The sequence below is a fragment of the Caenorhabditis elegans genome, chromosome III, assembly GCF_000002985.6.
Source record: "Caenorhabditis elegans chromosome III".
Lineage (NCBI taxonomy): Eukaryota > Metazoa > Nematoda > Chromadorea > Rhabditida > Rhabditidae > Caenorhabditis > Caenorhabditis elegans.
In genome coordinates, this window is record NC_003281.10 from 7,073,931 (window position 1) to 7,090,864 (window position 16,934).

The 16,934-nt window shown below is 35.2% G+C and overlaps 6 protein-coding genes and 1 non-coding gene across 8 annotated transcripts; 1 reads left to right on the forward strand and 6 right to left on the reverse strand.

Moving 5' to 3' along the window:
• Positions 1 to 318: 318 nt before the first annotated feature.
• On the reverse strand, positions 319 to 2,556 carry ZK418.13 (Pollen-specific leucine-rich repeat extensin-like protein 1). The gene is made up of 4 exons (NM_001276778.4): positions 2,366 to 2,556; positions 1,744 to 2,099; positions 1,203 to 1,380; positions 319 to 899 (listed from the first exon to the last, which is right to left on the reverse strand). Exons 1-4 carry the CDS (start codon positions 2,417 to 2,419, stop codon positions 354 to 356), a joined length of 1,134 nt encoding a protein of 377 aa, NP_001263707.1. The 5' UTR covers positions 2,420 to 2,556; the 3' UTR covers positions 319 to 353.
• Positions 2,557 to 2,641: 85 nt separating this feature from the next.
• ZK418.6 (G-protein coupled receptors family 1 profile domain-containing protein) lies at positions 2,642 to 4,907 on the reverse strand. The gene is made up of 8 exons (NM_066144.5): positions 4,834 to 4,907; positions 4,636 to 4,722; positions 4,086 to 4,219; positions 3,877 to 4,040; positions 3,693 to 3,823; positions 3,424 to 3,640; positions 2,904 to 3,111; positions 2,642 to 2,855 (listed from the first exon to the last, which is right to left on the reverse strand). Exons 1-8 carry the CDS (start codon positions 4,903 to 4,905, stop codon positions 2,684 to 2,686), a joined length of 1,185 nt encoding a protein of 394 aa, NP_498545.2. The 5' UTR covers positions 4,906 to 4,907; the 3' UTR covers positions 2,642 to 2,683.
• A 28-nt stretch (positions 4,908 to 4,935) lies between these two features.
• ZK418.7 (G-protein coupled receptors family 1 profile domain-containing protein) lies at positions 4,936 to 6,859 on the reverse strand (the record flags this gene model as incomplete). The annotated part of the gene is made up of 7 exons (NM_066145.2): positions 4,936 to 5,291; positions 5,337 to 5,761; positions 5,940 to 6,070; positions 6,156 to 6,319; positions 6,365 to 6,498; positions 6,551 to 6,640; positions 6,749 to 6,859. The coding sequence occupies 7 exons, from the start codon at positions 6,857 to 6,859 to the stop codon at positions 5,147 to 5,149; spliced, it is 1,200 nt and encodes a 399-aa protein (NP_498546.1). The 3' UTR covers positions 4,936 to 5,146.
• Positions 6,514 to 6,583, forward strand: ZK418.12. Its single transcript, NR_052431.1, has one exon. It is a non-coding gene; the product is annotated as an Unclassified non-coding RNA ZK418.12 (non-coding RNA).
• A 2,894-nt stretch (positions 6,860 to 9,753) lies between the features above and the next one.
• tofu-7 (K Homology domain-containing protein) lies at positions 9,754 to 11,088 on the reverse strand. The gene is made up of 6 exons (NM_066146.8): positions 10,996 to 11,088; positions 10,866 to 10,951; positions 10,714 to 10,814; positions 10,609 to 10,667; positions 10,284 to 10,507; positions 9,754 to 10,238 (listed from the first exon to the last, which is right to left on the reverse strand). The coding sequence occupies exons 1-6, from the start codon at positions 11,061 to 11,063 to the stop codon at positions 9,937 to 9,939; spliced, it is 840 nt and encodes a 279-aa protein (NP_498547.1). The 5' UTR covers positions 11,064 to 11,088; the 3' UTR covers positions 9,754 to 9,936.
• Positions 11,089 to 11,272: 184 nt separating this feature from the next.
• On the reverse strand, positions 11,273 to 13,811 carry fubl-2 (K Homology domain-containing protein). 2 transcript variants are annotated; one of them, NM_001027829.6, is made up of 8 exons: positions 13,730 to 13,811; positions 13,588 to 13,651; positions 13,178 to 13,285; positions 12,805 to 13,130; positions 12,451 to 12,757; positions 12,169 to 12,401; positions 11,635 to 12,113; positions 11,275 to 11,586 (listed from the first exon to the last, which is right to left on the reverse strand). In NM_001027829.6, the coding sequence occupies exons 1-8, from the start codon at positions 13,757 to 13,759 to the stop codon at positions 11,460 to 11,462; spliced, it is 1,674 nt and encodes a 557-aa protein (NP_001023000.1). In that variant the 5' UTR covers positions 13,760 to 13,811; the 3' UTR covers positions 11,275 to 11,459. The 2 variants fall into 2 exon arrangements, with proteins under 2 accessions (NP_001370316.1, NP_001023000.1); NM_001382907.2 differs by lacking the exon at positions 13,730 to 13,811 and having other exon boundaries at positions 11,273 to 11,586.
• A 731-nt stretch (positions 13,812 to 14,542) lies between these two features.
• Positions 14,543 to 16,762, reverse strand: ZK418.10 (NR LBD domain-containing protein). The gene is made up of 3 exons (NM_001027825.3): positions 16,659 to 16,762; positions 15,563 to 16,226; positions 14,543 to 14,955 (listed from the first exon to the last, which is right to left on the reverse strand). The coding sequence occupies exons 2-3, from the start codon at positions 16,200 to 16,202 to the stop codon at positions 14,714 to 14,716; spliced, it is 882 nt and encodes a 293-aa protein (NP_001022996.1). The 5' UTR covers positions 16,203 to 16,226; positions 16,659 to 16,762; the 3' UTR covers positions 14,543 to 14,713.
• Positions 16,763 to 16,934: the final 172 nt, after the last annotated feature.

Consider the following 16,934-nt stretch of genomic DNA (forward strand, 5'->3'; position numbering starts at 1 on the left):
TTATGAATTACTGAATGTTAATATTTTAGGACTATAAATTTCGTTTGGACACACTAGAAACCTTCAAAAACACCAGCCGATGATTATGAAATTCATTTTGAGAATAATCATTGGATTTAAAATAACTAAAATTCAATAAAATCGATAAAATGGGCATTTGAATGATGATATTTGAAGGGCTCACGCTACCAGAAGTTGACGAAGAGCGACAAAAAAAGAGTAGTGCAACCGCGCTTTATTGAGAACCATTTACGCGCGAAGTTTGAATAGGACTTTCTATCATATGGCAGACTTTTCGAATTCGTATTAAAACAAATAATTTACAAATAAAAAGATCTTTATAATCATAATCATCAATCGTAATAGCAAGTGTGTTGTTCCATAGAAGAGCGGTACGCAAAAATTGTGAGCATCACCAGTGCCACGAGCAACCACCAGTTGGATTCCGAGCTGTAGAAAATGTGTTCCATTTTACGAAACATCAAAACATTGGAAACGGATGGAATAGCATAATGTTCCGGTGCTTGAGTAGAAGATGGCATAAAGATCAACGAGCTATTGGAGCCAGACCATGCTCCTGGAGATGCAGGTGATCCCGGTGGGATGTCCTTCATGGATTCTTGCTTGATAACATGGTGCACCGGGGACTTTGGCGGATGAACATCAGTTGGAGCCGGCAAAATGATCAAATTTGGATCTGGTCTTGATTCGGGTTGTGTGACAAGTGCCGGTTGATGATGGATGAGCTCGGGAATGTTAGACGGAGGCGATACGGGCGGTGGCTTCATGATTTGGAGACCTGGGGACCGGGGTGGAATGAATTCGGGTGGGTCCGGTGTAACTTCAAGGTCCTCCGGCTCCAGCTCAGACATTCCGATTTGGCCAGGCAGGTTTCGGAGCTGTAATTCATAATTTGAAAATAATTTTAATAGAAATTACATTCGATTTCATCGAATTATTTTTTTGCGAACTTAAATATTTTTAAAGCTAAATTGGGAGCGAAGTCTTGACACGTCCGCATACTTTTCATCTCGAGTACCCGCTAGTCTTCGTACTTTTTTGTGTTTTTAATTAGTTTTCTATTAAATTATTACACTAGAAATATCAATAAAAACGGAAATCCACCGTATATGCGGGTACGATAGCTGAAAAAATTTGTTCGTGCCAGGACCCGAGGCATTACAAATCGTAATAATGCTAACCATCTTCAAATCGATTGCCTTTGCCGGCGGTGGGCATGTTTGCTCATAGAGCTTACACCACAACGTCTGATTATCCGGAGACATAAAGGAGTTTGGTGGAGCTGGTGGTGGAAGTGGAGGTGACGAGATTGAACGGGTTCGCGTTGCACCACGATGACGACGTTTTTTGTTTGATTGACTAGAAATATATTTCAATTTCTCAGAACTTTTTCGATCTATGTCTCCATAAAAGAGCAGAGTGAAGGTACTGTATATTGATTTCGTAAGTTTATACACCTTGTTGTTTTACGTATACTTTTTCTACTACGTGGCCGCGGAATACGAAAACTCGGTCACCCTCATAAAAAAAATTAGAAGCGTACCCTCGGAAATCAGCTCGTTCCCCCTTCTAAGACCATTGTCAGTGGAACGTTTACCAATCATTTTGCTACACATGTGGCCACGAAAAAATACGATGGCCGTGATTTCTTTTTTATGGTCACGTAGAAAAAAACCGATCTGCGGGTTCAGGAAAATCCACGAAGATCGTGGCAAGACCTACCTCTTGTGATGTCTTCTCTTCTTCTTAGCCTCTTGCAATCTACGCTTCTTCTCCTCCAAATACTCATCTTTAGCAGCTCCACCTTGCTCACAAACCGTCTGTGTATCGTCAGCTCTTCCACAACACGCACAATCACATTTTCCAACCAAACCAGGAACTCGTTTCGGGCTCTTCCCAAGCTCCACCGCTTTTATGACATCCGTACGAATGTGCTTCGATTTCCAGACACTTGTGTCAAGCTGATCTTCGGCTGGACTTGCCACGTGGTTTTGTTTCGGCGGGGCCGGCTCTTCGTCGTAAATTTTCACCGGCTTCCAGTTTGCACGAAGTGGACGGACGTTCAGGCGGACGCTGACCTGGAAATTAAGAGTACTGTGAATGAGGTTTTACTATTCACATATGTCTGCGGGCCAGACAATAAAACACCTTTTGGTGTTCGTTCCAAAGTTTAACATTGCGGACACACGAAATTAGAAATCTTCGTATTGCGATTGACCGATTTCGTTATGAATTATACGCACATCGCGATGTAATTGTGATGTCCCGTGGCCGCGAGAAAAAAAACTGATGGCCGAGTGTTCCCTTCTCACGGCCATGTGACAAAAGCCGATCTTTCCCCCACCTGCGGATTCTTGGCGGCCTCTCGTTTTTTCTTCTTTTCTGAGGCTTGCTGCATTTGTCCTATTGTTACCAAGTTATGAATAACGCCAATTTGAGGAATGCGTGTTGAAATTGGTTGAATAAATTGAAATTGAATCAAGATAACTTTTTTTCGCACGGTTTCGAAAAATGAAACGAATTAAAAGTGAACACGTTTTGAATAATTTAGTTAAATTGTGTGTTACTAGATTTACAAATGAAATGTTTTTTTTTGGTTGATATTTTGAACTTTTGTTATTACAGGAGGTAGATTTTTTATTGTGTAAAACTGATTAAATATTCACAACTTTTCGACTTCAGAGTGGTCCTCTGAAACTTCTGTGATTGATGTGGTTCTTTCTTTAGATTTCCTAAAAATCGATGGAAATTTTGAAAATTGTTTGATGAAAACGCCTCGCAGCTTTTTGTCCGATAATATATTAATGACAGGATCAGCAATCATAGCGATAAGCCTGAAAAATATCTCGTGTAACAATATCATATAGATTTTCTCAACTTACCAAACAATCGCTGATATACTTGCCATCATTTCAACGTCAATAAGGAGATAACTTAGACGAAATGTTTTACAGGGACTTTTACATCCTTCTCCTAATGATGAAAGCTCTTTCAGATTTACAAGTGCAACTATACAAACAATAAGAATAGGAATAGTTCCAATGGCAAAAGTTATCATATTCATACTCAATCGACGCATCGCAATCATACCTTAAAATCAGAAAGTTCTTCTTTATTTAAATAGAATTGTTGTGGGATAGAGGCATCTAGAAAGTTCTAAAAAGATGTGAAGTATAGATTAATGAAAGATATTAATTTCTTATTTTCTTGAGGAAATGTTAACAATACCAGGAATTAAATATCCACAGCACACGAGCTTTGAATTTTTTTTTTCAAATACATTTAAAAAATGATCTTTTGAGTTATCTCCGGCAAAGAAAAGTAGAAATTGTCAAAAACTCTCGTAAATCGAAAAAGCAGAAAAAGAACCCCAAAATCATTAAATTTCAATCCAAAACTTACTATTTGAATTGCATCTAGCTTGAACCATAGAAGACTTTCGAACTAATTGATGAATTCTTGCCATCATTGCAATATATAAACCGATTACTGTACCATAACATATCGATAACATAATCACTATCACAATTGCAAGCGGCTGCTGACAAGATTCAAATGAGCAGGTAAAAGGAGCAGAGTCTGGATAGAAAAGTGTTGCTCCCCACATTCCAACAAAAACCTAGAATACTATTTTTTTTTACTAATCACAATTGATGGACAAGAAAACAAACAGATGTAACAGTTGATATTATCCAAATTAATCCAATAATTAGCCAGCAATGTGTAAGAGTTATCGTAGTCATATAGGAAATGTGATGGGCTACGGCCATATATAAAATTACTGTCAGAACTATATAGATACCTGGAATGCTTAAATGAAAGTTTTAAGATTTCTAAATTAGCGATTAAACGAACCAGTAATTGACATAAACGTGCTACCTCCGATAATAATAAAAATCATTGCTGAAACATAATTAAATCCGTTAACTTTCCAAACAATAAGTATAACATAAAATAATACAATGGCAAAGATATTTGATGATGATCGACTCATTAGGAATGCCTCTCTTTTTTTGAAACTGAAAATGTTTAACTTGCAGAGATTTCGCTAACAATTCTCATACCCCATAGTTTCATATCTAAAACATTTGATTTGAGCTATCAAGTATCCTAGATTTATAATAAATGTGATAATTGACAAAACCATCGGTATGATGGCAAGAAAATAAGTGCTAAACGTGTCTGATCGATGGAGTTCCTGGAAAAATGTAATTTACGTTGTTTTCAGAATGACAAAAGGTTTAAAAAAAAGTTGATGAAACTTCAAAATAGAGTGTGAAGCTAAAGTAAACTAATTAGCTCTATAGAGTAGAAGTCCAGCAAAGGAAACATATTTTTTCTCCAAGTTTTATTCTTCAAATACGCTTTAAGTATTTGTACTGTATAATTACATGGTTTCGAACTTTCAACAAATTTCAAAGTTACTCAAAAATTCAAGTTTTAGTTGAAAATCAGACAATTTGCCAAAAGTTTGCCAAAACAAAATGTTGAAATACACTACTGGTATACACTACTTAAATGTTGGTATACACTACTTAAATACATCTAGAACAAGAGCTAGGATTCTAGAGCTTTGCTAGAACATTTTCAAGATATCTCCACTTTAATTCATACCTTTAACAAATAACACGGATCCGTCTCCTTATCGATGTCACACGTTGCATAAATTTCGTCCCCATCCACAAAATATTGAGAGCAGTTCTGATAATTAGTTAATATATTTATTTTTCCATGACAGACGATAGAGAAAATAGCACAGCGTGTGAAATCTAATACATTATGCTGGGGGTTCGCAATCGAATCAAAATTTACCTGAAAAATGAATGGAATATCATCTATCATTCCACCAACTCCTTTTTTGTATGAACATTGTTCTCCAAACATTTCTAAAATATCTCAAATTTAAAGAAGGGAAAACAAACGTTTATCAATAGAGCACACATGCTACTCGAAGAAAACGTAGATTTTTTAAATGTACAACAGTAATAATGCAACTATTTATCAATAAACCATGAGACCAGCAAACCAACAATTCAAAATAACCAGAAAAGTGAAATATGGAACCCGTAGTAATATTACTAGCTCTATAGAGGATTTAAAATTCTAAACGGCGTGAATCAAATAATTATTGATCATCCGTAGAGATTGTGGATTTTGTGGAAGCTCGGCGAATTCGTTGTGAGACCCGGTTAATCTGTTTGGCGAATAATCCACGCATCTTTTTATCAGCCAAAATGTTTATAACTGGATCGATTATCATTGCAATTAGCCTGTAAATAACTGCAATTTTTAGAATTATGTACCTCAAAACTTACCAAACAATTGCAGCGACACTTGCCAAGATTTCCACTTCAACAAAGAGAGAACTGTGCAAAAAAGTCTTACAAGGGCCTTTACTCCCTTCTCCCAATGATGATAACTCTCGAAGATTTGCAAGAGCAACAATACAAACAATAAGAATAGGAATACTTCCAATTGCAAATGTGATCATATTCAATCCAAGTCGTTTCATTGCTGTCATACTATTTGAATTTGATCGTGCTTGAATCATTGAAGATTTTCTAACGAGACGATGTAATCTTGCCATCATTGCAATGTAAAGACCAATTACTGTACCATAACATAGAGATAAACCAACAACTATGATTATGGCTAATGGTTGTTGGCATTTCTCAAATGAACAGGATATTGGAGCAGATTCTGGGTAGAAAAGAGTTGCTCCCCATAGGCCAATGCATATCTGGAAACGTTTTTCAACAATTAAAATTATTTACATATTCCTAGGCAACAGAAAGTCGCTGATAAAAGTTTTTTTCAAATCTCAATTACAATTGGAACAGTTTCGCGATAATTTTCAAAGTGAAGAAATTCTTAAAATTTGTCTTAAATTACTACAATTTGAAACTGGAAAAACTTACAGATGAAGCTGCCGAAAGCAGCCAAATCAATCCAATAATAAGCCAACAATGTGTGAGAGTTAGTTTTGTCATGTACCAAAACTGATGTGCAATTGCTGTGTAGAGAAGGATTGTGAGACCGATGTAGGTACCTATAAGGTGCAAGTTATAGTGATTTTAGTTGAATACGAAAGTTTTAGATGCAAACAATTTCAGATGAAACAGATAAAACCTTACCTGTTACTGATAAAAAGTTGATTCCTCCAATTAGAATGAAAATCATTGCAGATGTATATACAAATCCGTTGGCTTTCCAAACGATAACAACCACGTAGAATAACAAATTAGCCAGAATAATTGACAGAGATCGACTTATAAGAAACACTTGACGCTTTTTGAAACTGAATATATTTTATATAACACAGACAGTTTCAATTATATAATACCTAGTTTTCTCCTGCGTAAAACATTTCAATTGTGCAATTAAATATCCAATGTTTAGAAGACACGCTATAACTGAAAAGATAATGGGAAGAATTGCCAGAAAATAAGTACGGAATTCCTTCGCTCGGTGGACTTCCTAAATTTATATTATTGTAGAAAACCCTTCAAGTTTCAATCTCGCAACTAACCTTGAGCAAGTAGCATGGATCGGTTCCATTTTCGATGGGACATTCCGCGTATTTTTCATCTTTGCCGAAGATAAATATACTCGAGCAGTTCTGAAATATTATGAAAGTTTTTGTTTTAAAACTAAAAATATGTTTTGCTCAAAAAAGCGGACTTTCTAAACTAGTAGTTTAGAATCTAGAAACTCAAAAAAGTCTCACCAAAAATATGAGCGGCACCGATTGACCGCTCATTCTCCCATCTCCAAACAGAAAATGGACTGCGAAATGAAATCTGAAAAAAAAAAACAAATATATCTTGACTTCCACCATCTCTTACAGTTTTTCCATTATCAATATTTTAAAATAGAAAATCAAAAAATCAGATGTAAAGAATTGTGGTTGAAAATAACAATGACATAGATGGAAAAAGAGTTGAAAACAATTATGAGAGAGTTGGCATTTTGATGCACTGTATACATAAATTTATAAACCTGTTTACGAGACAGATTTCCGTTTTTTATTCATCTCTGACGTGTATTTTTCAACAGAGAACACGATTTTCAAACATTGGTCTCACAGTACATGCACTTTTTGAGCCATGATTCGGAAAAAATATTTTTAGAGTTGTTCAATCTGGTCAATTTTTGCGTTTCAGTTGATTTTTTTTGGTGAACTTGAAACACAAACATTAATTCAATTCAATTGTTAAAGTAGAAATAATTTATTTATATAAAGCCAAAAATAAAAAAGAGCTTCGTTGAGGGAAGTTCAAAACAATTGCTTAATTACTCTGAAATTTCCAAAATTTTTTAATGAAAAAAAAAATGTTTCAAACGAGTTTTCCTAGAAATAATATGTTTCTAGTGAATTAAAAAATTTCGAAAAAAAGTATTGAAAAAGTTTTGCTTTTATTCATATTTTTTATCTTAGATCATGTTCAGTTGAAACCGACCAAATTATTGTTCAAATTGGAAAATATCGATTATTAATGCCTTTTCGTATAATACAGTTGGAAATAGTTCTCATCAGTTTCAATAACAAAAAACGAAGGAAAAAGAAGAATGAAACACTATGCGTAATTCAATATTCTTTTTATTGTTACAAATTTACTGATTTCGCAATCGTATACATATTATCATAAACGATGAGCCATCGTAATATTTGGAAAACGTTGAACAAATACAAATAATTAACAGTAATATCATCCGTTATGCAAAAAGAAAAGTTTTCAGAAATGCACAATTCTTGAGAGTGAAACATTCTGGAAGTGATAAGAATAGGAAATGACGAGAGATAAGAAAGAATTGAGACACCTTTTGAAATATCTGAAAAGTAAATAGAAATGGTCAAAAAACCGGTGAAGTTTGAGGTATACTTGTCAAGGAAATTATATTTTCGAGCTACAACGACTTTTTTTTGATTTTGCAATAAATCTGTACTTTTACGAAGTTATTTTATTCTCTAGTTTGCACTTAAAGTCCATCACTTGTAGAATATATAATTATTTCGACAGTTTCAAAAAGCAGTGAGCATGGAGAAGTTTCCAATGTTCTGGAAATCAGAAAAAATGAAAGATGGACAAAAAATCGAAAAGATAATTGAGAGGTCAGAATAGCACGTTCGGAGCACAAACGCGTTCATTGAGAGCTAACGACTTGCTCATTTTGAGATTCCCAAAAATTTGGTGGAAAAAATGTCTCAACCCTTTTGGACAGTTAATTTTATCAAAGATACATGATATAGGAAGAATGCAAGGCTTCATAGACTACAACTAACTTCTATTCTACCAAAAAAGAGTACAACATCCAAAATAAGGAAGTACTAAATTAAGGGAACAACACAGGAATACAGTTGTTTCAAATACTGAATAATACTTCTTCCGAAAAACAACAAAAAATATTTACAGAACAGGAAGAAAAAATGTTTTGCTAAGATGGGAGGAAAGGTTGTACAAGTTGAAAACAATTGGATATTATTTATGTTTTCACTAGTGAGTTAATATTGACTATTTTGAAAACATAACAACTAAAGGAACTATTTCTAAAATTTGAATAACTGTATATGAAAGTGATATAATTGAATAGACCTTTGAACGAATTCAACATAACATATTTTGAATACAAATTCTTATATTTTCATGTTTCTGCGTCTCTAGATAAATCTAGGTCAGTTACTATCTTGATTTCAATTTTGTGTCACTTTTAAACATATTATAATATTACAAAAAGAATAAATATATTTAATCGTTATTCAGACAGTAAGCTGATTGTGACCACAAGAGTATGAAAAATGAAAAAAGTTACATTTTTATTATTTACAGAGTAAATAAGGTAAAATGTCAATCTGATAAGATGACAAAAAAAGTAGACCGATTAAGCAAAAATGGAGAAGATTTTCTAGAGATATGAAACTTGTGATGTCACTGTTTTGTCGAGTGGAAAGTTGGGTAAATAAACAGTTTTCGAGATGGAAACTGAAGTTCGTTGAGGCGTTTCCCACGCAAGGCGTTTATAAATTTGCAAGCACATAAAATATTTAGTAGTATTGGTTCATATATAAAACTGTAAATATTCAGTAAGTTCACTTCAGAGTAGTTTTCATAAAATTTTTAACAGCCAATTATTTTTTGGGGGAACTTTAAAAGGCGAAGCAATTTAGTATTATTTTTTATATCTGTCAACAGACAATGTAGGAAAACGGATGACACTTCATCAACACGATAATAAAAGCTCAGAAAAAGTTCAAAGCGAAGAACCAAACCTAGATAAACCCAGTTTGAATCTCAAAGAACTGGGCGCGACTCGTCACCACGAAAACTGACTCCGAATTTATATTATTTGCCCACAAAAATCATGGCAAATAGTACACTCTCGATTCGTTTTCAACAAACATCAAATCGTTGGCAGTTGCAGCTGAACTTGTTCAATACTTGGCGGGAGTTCGAATTATTTTGAAAATGTATTGCCTTTAGATGTAAAAATAATAATTGCGGACTAATAACTTCTAATGCCTGATATCTAGCTGTAATCGTACCGTAACCTACCGTACTCCACGCCTACATACTGTTCTGCCCAAGCTCCATTATTACATTTCGATTAGCGATTGAACTCGTTAAAAATGTACAACAGCACTAGAGTTTTCATATTTTGTAGAGGAATGTCTAGAACCAATAAATTTTTCAAGCAAACTCTTTTTGTATACCGCCTGTACTGTCATGATTCATTAAAGAGGATATCTTTATTTATTTCGCATAAAAACGCAATAACAAATACAGTTCTCGTGTAGCGAGTTAACAGGGAAAATAATAACGCAATAAAACTGAAACAAGATGAATAATATGACAAGATTAAGGTATAAATTACGAAAAGGAATATCAAAGCAATTGGAAGAGAGCGAGGATTAGATACTTAGAAAAAATCTTGAGCGAGAAGTTCAGTTACTTTTTTCAGATCCTTAATTTCCTCGTCAACATCGTCATAGATCCCGTTATCCAAAAATGTATCCTCATCATAATTTCGATTTCGAGCACAGTTGTAGTTTCTTGGCAGAACCGTCTCTTTCATCACAACCTCCACTTCTTTCAGAGCTGTCAGGTCCCGCCCACGAACAGTTACCAAAGATCTTGTCGGATCATCAGGAATTGGATCGGAAATTTGGATATTGACGGAAAACTTATCACGGAGGGTTTTAATATGACGACCGCCACGCCCTGAAGTTCATTATTGTTCAAGTGTCATCGAATAAAATGTCTTACCGACAAGATATCCGACCATTTGAGTTTCCACTTCGAACTCTGCAGTCTTCCAAGGCTTCTGAACATTGTCAATAATTTCCGCGATTCTCAATCGGACTAATTTAACGCATTGCTCATCTGTTGCGCGAACCAGTAGATAAGTGATTTTTCGACGCGTGTCCGTGGATTCTTCGCCAAACCAATCCTCATTTTGGAACTGTTCCGTCCATTCGGCGTCGGCAGAGCTGAAAATTTTTTTGACTATTTTTTAAGAGCAATGGTTATTTTCATTAATGTTCCTATGTAGCAAGAAAGGAAGTAATCTTGAAAGAACTTTAAAATATACACTTCATTGCTAGCGACATCCAACTCCTCCGGTGTGTACGATCTTAGAACGCATTCAGTCTGTAAATCATTAATATTTTAATAATTATTCTGAGCTCTCAATTACCTGAGTTTCATACATGAGCCTCCTCAAAGTCATTCCACGTTTACCGACAACAGCTCCCACGGCGAATGCCGGGATTCGAATAAAATAATCCTTTGAAGCATCTGAATTTATTAAAACGATTGTTTAAATAATAATATATGCGCAAATAAAACCTGCAAGTATTCCATCAGCTTCATTTTCCGAATCAGTGTCGTCCAACTGTGGCTTCAATCTCACAAATGCGGATAGTCTTCGATATCTGCAAAATAAAAAATATTTATATTGGCATTATTTTGATTTTACCTGAGATATTTGATAACAAATGGGCTCGCAATCATTGCCGCGAGCAAACAATTTGTCAACTTTCCCATTTCGCAAATGAAATTAGCCAAACAAGTTTTTAGGGAAGAAAACTATTTAATACAAAAACTCGCGTAGTGGAAAATACGCAATACTTCGTCGCAGTGCCTGCGTACCAACTGCGCGGGAAAACTTTACGTTTGAATTTCAACCAGTGATTTTGGAGTTTAATAAAGCTTCCAGCGTACTTTGAGTGTTAAAAATAGTAATAACTGTGAAGGTGAAAAGATTCATAAAATACTAAAGAAACGACGAAAAGAAAACAAATTAGGGGAACGGCGAAACGAGATCGGCACAATTCACGGAAAACGGGTTGAAAGGGAAAGAGGAAAAATAAAAATTAAGGGTGAATAATTTAGGATAGAAAATTGAAGTAAACTTGAAAAAGTTATATGATGAAAAATGAATCACTGGGGATAGTACGGCTGCTGCGATTGTGGAACACCAGACACGTCACCGAGAGGTGCAGTGTTGGACTGGTTACGGCGCATCTGACTCTCTACCATTGCAGCTTGTTCGACAAGACCTATCGATCTGAAATTTAGAAGTTTGTTTTTCCAAATGCTATTTTTCAAGCAATACCGATAATATGCAGCCCACTGCGCTGAATAATCAGGAGCTCCTGTCGCTGGATTGACAGCTGGTGCGGGATCAGCACTTGCTTGTGGAATGACACTGGCTTGTGGTTGTTGCATAGGATTCTGATACATTTCTGTTGGAAGACGTTGTTGAACTCCTCCTCCATTTTGTGGAGCCCATTGTTGTTGTTGATGTTGGAACTGTGGTTGCTGCTGCTGTTGAATGAATCCTCCTGTGCTTTGATATCCTCCGTTTTGAGTTCCGGCACTGAACATCGCCTGCTGTTGTTGATATCCACCACCAGCCCCTTGAAGTGGAGGAACCGGAGTGTTCGGAGAAATTTCTCCAACCTTGATTCTAACGAGATGTGAAGCATGATGAATTTGGAGCTGACTTCCTTTAATTTCGAACACTTTTTCGTCCTCGTTCTTCTGCTCCGCGGCAGGTGCCAAACCGCAAGTGGCTCCAGTTTCACGTTCAATCTGACAACAAACAAAATATTTTATGTGTTGATGTATAAGAGTAATTATAATATACCTGTTTGATGTTTTCTCCGCCTTTTCCGATGACCAATCCACACTTTCCAGCAGGTACGTGCATATAGAATATTGATTGACCTGGAAGAACAGTTCCAGCTGATCCGCGATCTTGTGGTGCCCCATTGTTTTTGATGGCTCGGTTGACAATTTCAGTGATTCTTTCCGTAGCTCTATAGATTTGATCACGCGTTCCCATTATCACTGCGATACGATCCTCCGAGTTTGGGTTGGCTAAAAATTACAATTGAGTTTTCAATTTTCAAAGAATCGGGCAACTCACTGTCTGGTTTGAATTGAATTTTCGTTCCAGTCTCCGCTGCCAGTCGCTTGATCATTTCTCCTCCTTTTCCAATAATCATTCCTGCTGACAGACGAGGAACAATAACCTCGCCTTTTGCTTGGGCTTCCTGTGCTCCGTAGCCACCACCAAACTGTCCTGAAGGTTGATGAGGTGCTCTTTGAAGCAACGGAGCATTTCCTTGAGTGTTATTCATAATGTTATGAACCAATGCTTTTGCAGTTTCAATTGCTGCAGGACTTCCAATCATTCGAAGTGGCTTCGGCTGGCCAGTTGCAGTGGTAGTCTCCTGATAATGCCAACATTTCGAATCAGTTTTTATCAACCTCGAATTACCTGAACCACATTACAGTTTCGCAATCCAGACTGCTCCTGAACGATTCGAATTGTTTCTCCTCCTTTTCCAATTACGAGACCAATTTTATCAGCAGGAATGAGCATTTCTTCGGTAACCTCACCAGGTGCTGCACCAGGCTGAGCTCCAGTTTGGTTACGGTTGATAACTTGAGTGATCATTTGTCTGGCAACCGCGACTTGATCTGGTGGTCCTTCAATAGTACAGTTTCGGAATCCATTGACAGATTGATGATCAGGATCCATTTGAACACGACATCCTGATGTTTGCTGGATGAGACGGATCTCGCTGCCACCCTTTCCAATAACTGAAATTTTAATTATTTGAAGAAACACTTCAGGTGCGAAACCTTACCTAGTCCAACTACTTTCTCTGGTACTGGATAAATATCGGTTATTTTATCTGAATCACCCATGTTTAAATCGCCGACTTCTGATGATTTCTTCGTCGGTATGAGATCTCCTGTAAAATAATGAATTAAGAAAATTTGTCGCCTACAAATACAGCGAAAAGGTATCAAAAATTTTTTCTGTAGTGAACTATCAGTGATAACCTGTTCTCTCACCCTTCATAGTTTTCCGGAGAGTGTGCAGAGATACATAGTAAAAATACTATTGGAAATTGACAGGCGTAGACAATGAAACAGTGAAACGGGCAACAAATGCAAATTTTCCATGCGGAAAATTCTCGAGGGCATTTTCAGAGCGCAAGTACTTTTTCTTCTTTCTATCGATGGTTGAAAAATATCAAGAATACAAACTCACCATCCAATATTTCCGAATCAAGTGGCCGTTTTAGTGTTCCAATGCCACCATCGGCGCCGATGATCTGAAATATTGAATTCAAGCCAGTTTCATCGCAAATTTAACAGAGAAAAAATTGAAAAATAAAATAACGATACAAGACCTGAATTGTATTTGAATTGACACCGTTCATTATTGAAGAATCAGAAGGAGAGGAGGAAGAAAATATATTTGAGGAACGAGATCTGAAATAGACGGTTAAAAAATTAGTTTTGTAGTCGATGAGATCGAGGATTTGACGATGTTTTTCTGTGGCGAAATGAATGTTAGGTACTTAAGAAAGTTTTTATTAATTTTTCCAATAAGATAAAACGATAATTTTTCAAATCAGAAAATAAAAGCTAGCGGCCTACTTTTGTCAAAAACTTAATATCTTGATGCCAAGATAGGCATTATCTCAGCCAATAAAATTATTTAACAGTTACTTTTACAAAAAAAACATAACAAAACTTCTAGAATTTCTCATTTTAAATTTAAAGCAACTGAAAGAATTTATGAATAGATAGGTTGGCACGATGCCAGAAAATATCGATCACCTCACGGCCAGGCGAATTTCTCGGCCACCGCCTGGGGACTCCTCTTGGGCAATTTGAGTATTTATTTTGGAGAAAGAAGGGTAATTTGCACGCCTCGAGCATTAAAAGTATTCACATATTTCAAGGATAAATCACATAAATCAAATAATTATTTTTTAACTTCGTAATTAATGACTTTACGGCACTACATTTTTAAAATCAAATGAAGAAATTTGGAACCGGCAGCGATCTCTATGAACGAGATCGTGACGAGACCCATTCGAAAAATTGGCAGTGCCTTTAAACTGAAATGTCAAATTTTCGCGAAATTACGATAACAGATTCTGTAAATTCCCGTTTGATCTTATCAACAAAATTATCAAATCAAAATGTTGAGGTTTTTTTGAAATAATGAAAAAAATACAGTAATACAATGAAATTCAGGGAACGTGAGCGGAAGCTGAAGTTATCAAAAAACTTATAATATCACAAATTTGTACAGAAATTACATGAACAAACACTTGATAATTAATATTCAATATTTAAATGCAATTATTTATTTGTAAAGTAATTTATTCAAATTTATTGATTCCAATTCCAATTTTGTGAGGCATCTTCATCCTGTATAATATTGCAAAGTTATTAACTTTTTGATGAGTTTCCTCAATTATTTGATACAAAGAGAGCAATTCTGAATATCTTGATGGTGCATTCTGTTGATTTGTTAAACAACAATGATTTATAAGTGCCGCTGAATAATATTGTTGATATTTGTAGAGAAGATTCTTTCCTTCAGTAGAGATATCAGGGTGAACTGAAATATGAAAATTTTAATGAAATGCCTCTAGACTATTTTTCAGTTGATCAGAAATGTCTCACAGATCTTAAAATAATGAAACATGGTTCAAGTTATGCATTTGTATTATTAGTTACTCATAGTCCAGTGGACCTAAGTCCACTAGAATAGCTCAAAACGCGAATGTTTGCTAAATTTTTATGATTCTAAAAGTTTTTGAATCAGAAAAAATCTGGAAGCGTTCTAGAGAATTATATGATTTAATAAAATCTGGTCCGACTCGATAACTCAGTCAAGAGCGAGTCACGGCAACTCGGTCCAAAACCATTTCTAATTAGTAAACTCTCAAAAACCACAACTAATTAGCTTAAAATCATTGTAAATTAGCTTATTTTTGCTAATTAGCAATGATTTTAAGCTAATTAGTTGTGGTTTTTGAGAGTTTACTAATTAGAAATGGTTTTGGACCGAGTAGCCGTGACTCGCTCTTGACTGAGAACAACTTTTAGGCTTTTTAAAAAAAGCGCTTTTTCACAAAAAAAATTTTCCCGGACTAAAATTCCAAACAAAAATTGCACGGAAAATATTTCCGTCACAGCCGAATTTCAACAGAAAATTAACCAACCCGCCGAACAAAGAAACAACGCCGATAATAACAAAGACTCGTTTTTTGTAATATCCAATTCGATAAGTTTCCCAATTAGCTGTGATCGTATTTTATTCAAAAAGTGTGGATTGAATAGTTGGGACGAGTGTTCTGGGAAAATATCCACATTTCCTGGAAAGTGCATATAACTTTTCTTTTCGTTGAACACTCTCATTGAAGTTGAAAATATTGCTGATTTGAATCGAACTCCGTGAATAAATTTGCTTTTGTCAGAATAACATGAAAATTGATTCACAAAATCAAACTTTTTGATAAAGTCAATAGTTGAGAGTTGATTAATAGATGTCCATTCTTCCATTGAAAATACTAAATATGGTGGTTTTTTGATAAAATTGATAGTGGATATAACTGCATTATCAACGGATGACTTTTCCTTTGCATAGTAATCCATAAAATATTCGTTACGATTAATATTCAATGATGATAGATTATTGATAAGTCCTGCTAAATCCATACTTGCGATCTTGATAGTAGTGAATTGTAGATTTACATCCTGACTTAGAACCATTCGTTTAAAAGAACAAAATCTACAATTTGGATGTGCAATATAAGTTTTCGCATCTTGGTCACTTGAAATACAATGTTTACGATGTTGCATGGAGCATGCATTACAGCATGTAACCTGTAATTATTGGTTTAGCAAAAATTTGGATGCCGTGGACAAGTGTGTCACCCGCCTGAATAAGTGAACGAGGTAATTAAACCTGCCGCTATGCTCAGGAATCTTATAAACATTGAGGAACACGAGGAATAGGTGTGCTTTTAATTCAGAATATATATTTTAAAAAAAACATAGTTAAGTCTCTTTATTTTATTTTTTGTTTTCAGGAAAAGGAAAAAGTGCACCAAAAATTTATTTTTCTGTTCATCGACTTACTAGGGTAACCGAGTTTTCGAGGAGTTAAAAATTAAATATTGTTTGATACATTTGAGAGGTGATGTGACAATACTCCGACGATTATTTTTATGTTTTTTTGTTTTAGACGGTCATCTTTTTTGCGGGCAATATAATTGAATAGTATTTACAACTGTTTCAAGAAAAACTATTACTTACACCATAGATTTTCAACGTGGCTCTATTTTTTGGAGTTGATATACATAGACGGCATGTGTTAGCAGTCTCCATTCAAATATAATTTTGTTGGTTAGAGTGAACAGAAAAAATATGTAAATGAGATATCAGAGAGAAGTAGACAAATGTGCGTGTATTACTCAGAATCGTCTAATCTCTTTTTCGAAAGCTCAAAAGAATCACGTAGCTAGATAAGCAGGTGATGAGAGATATTCTAATTGGAGGTTGTGCATTTGTTTGATCAAGAACTTTAGATTT

What these genes read in the sequence shown, in the direction of transcription:
- ZK418.13 (NM_001276778.4), bottom strand. Translation starts at nt 2,419, where the DNA reads ATGCAGCAAGCCTCAGAAAAGAAGAAAAAACGAGAGGCCGCCAAGAAT. An exon ending in AAGAGAAGACATCACAAGAG is followed by an intron (nt 1,381 to 1,743) that starts GTAGGTCTTGCC and finishes ATATATTTCTAG; the next exon opens with TCAATCAAACAAAAAACGTC. An exon ending in AGGCAATCGATTTGAAGATG is followed by an intron (nt 900 to 1,202) that starts GTTAGCATTATT and finishes TATGAATTACAG; the next exon opens with CTCCGAAACCTGCCTGGCCA.
- ZK418.6 (NM_066144.5), bottom strand. Translation starts at nt 4,905, where the DNA reads ATGTTTGGAGAACAATGTTCATACAAAAAAGGAGTTGGTGGAATGATA. An exon ending in ATATTCCATTCATTTTTCAG is followed by an intron (nt 4,723 to 4,833) that starts GTAAATTTTGAT and finishes ACTAATTATCAG; the next exon opens with AACTGCTCTCAATATTTTGT. An exon ending in TAATATCAACTGTTACATCT is followed by an intron (nt 3,641 to 3,692) that starts GTTTGTTTTCTT and finishes ATAGTATTCTAG; the next exon opens with GTTTTTGTTGGAATGTGGGG.
- tofu-7 (NM_066146.8), bottom strand. Translation starts at nt 11,063, where the DNA reads ATGGGAAAGTTGACAAATTGTTTGCTCGCGGCAATGATTGCGAGCCCA. An exon ending in TTTGTTATCAAATATCTCAG is followed by an intron (nt 10,952 to 10,995) that starts GTAAAATCAAAA and finishes TTTATTTTGCAG; the next exon opens with ATATCGAAGACTATCCGCAT. An exon ending in GATGTCGCTAGCAATGAAGT is followed by an intron (nt 10,508 to 10,608) that starts GTATATTTTAAA and finishes AAAAATTTTCAG; the next exon opens with CTCTGCCGACGCCGAATGGA.
- fubl-2 (NM_001027829.6), bottom strand. Translation starts at nt 13,759, where the DNA reads ATGAACGGTGTCAATTCAAATACAATTCAG. An exon ending in TGATTCGGAAATATTGGATG is followed by an intron (nt 13,286 to 13,587) that starts GTGAGTTTGTAT and finishes ATTATTTTACAG; the next exon opens with GAGATCTCATACCGACGAAG. An exon ending in CAGTGGGCTGCATATTATCG is followed by an intron (nt 11,587 to 11,634) that starts GTATTGCTTGAA and finishes TCTAAATTTCAG; the next exon opens with ATCGATAGGTCTTGTCGAAC.
- ZK418.10 (NM_001027825.3), bottom strand. Translation starts at nt 16,202, where the DNA reads ATGCAACATCGTAAACATTGTATTTCAAGTGACCAAGATGCGAAAACT. An exon ending in GTTGTTTCTTTGTTCGGCGG is followed by an intron (nt 14,956 to 15,562) that starts GTTGGTTAATTT and finishes TTCATATTTCAG; the next exon opens with TTCACCCTGATATCTCTACT.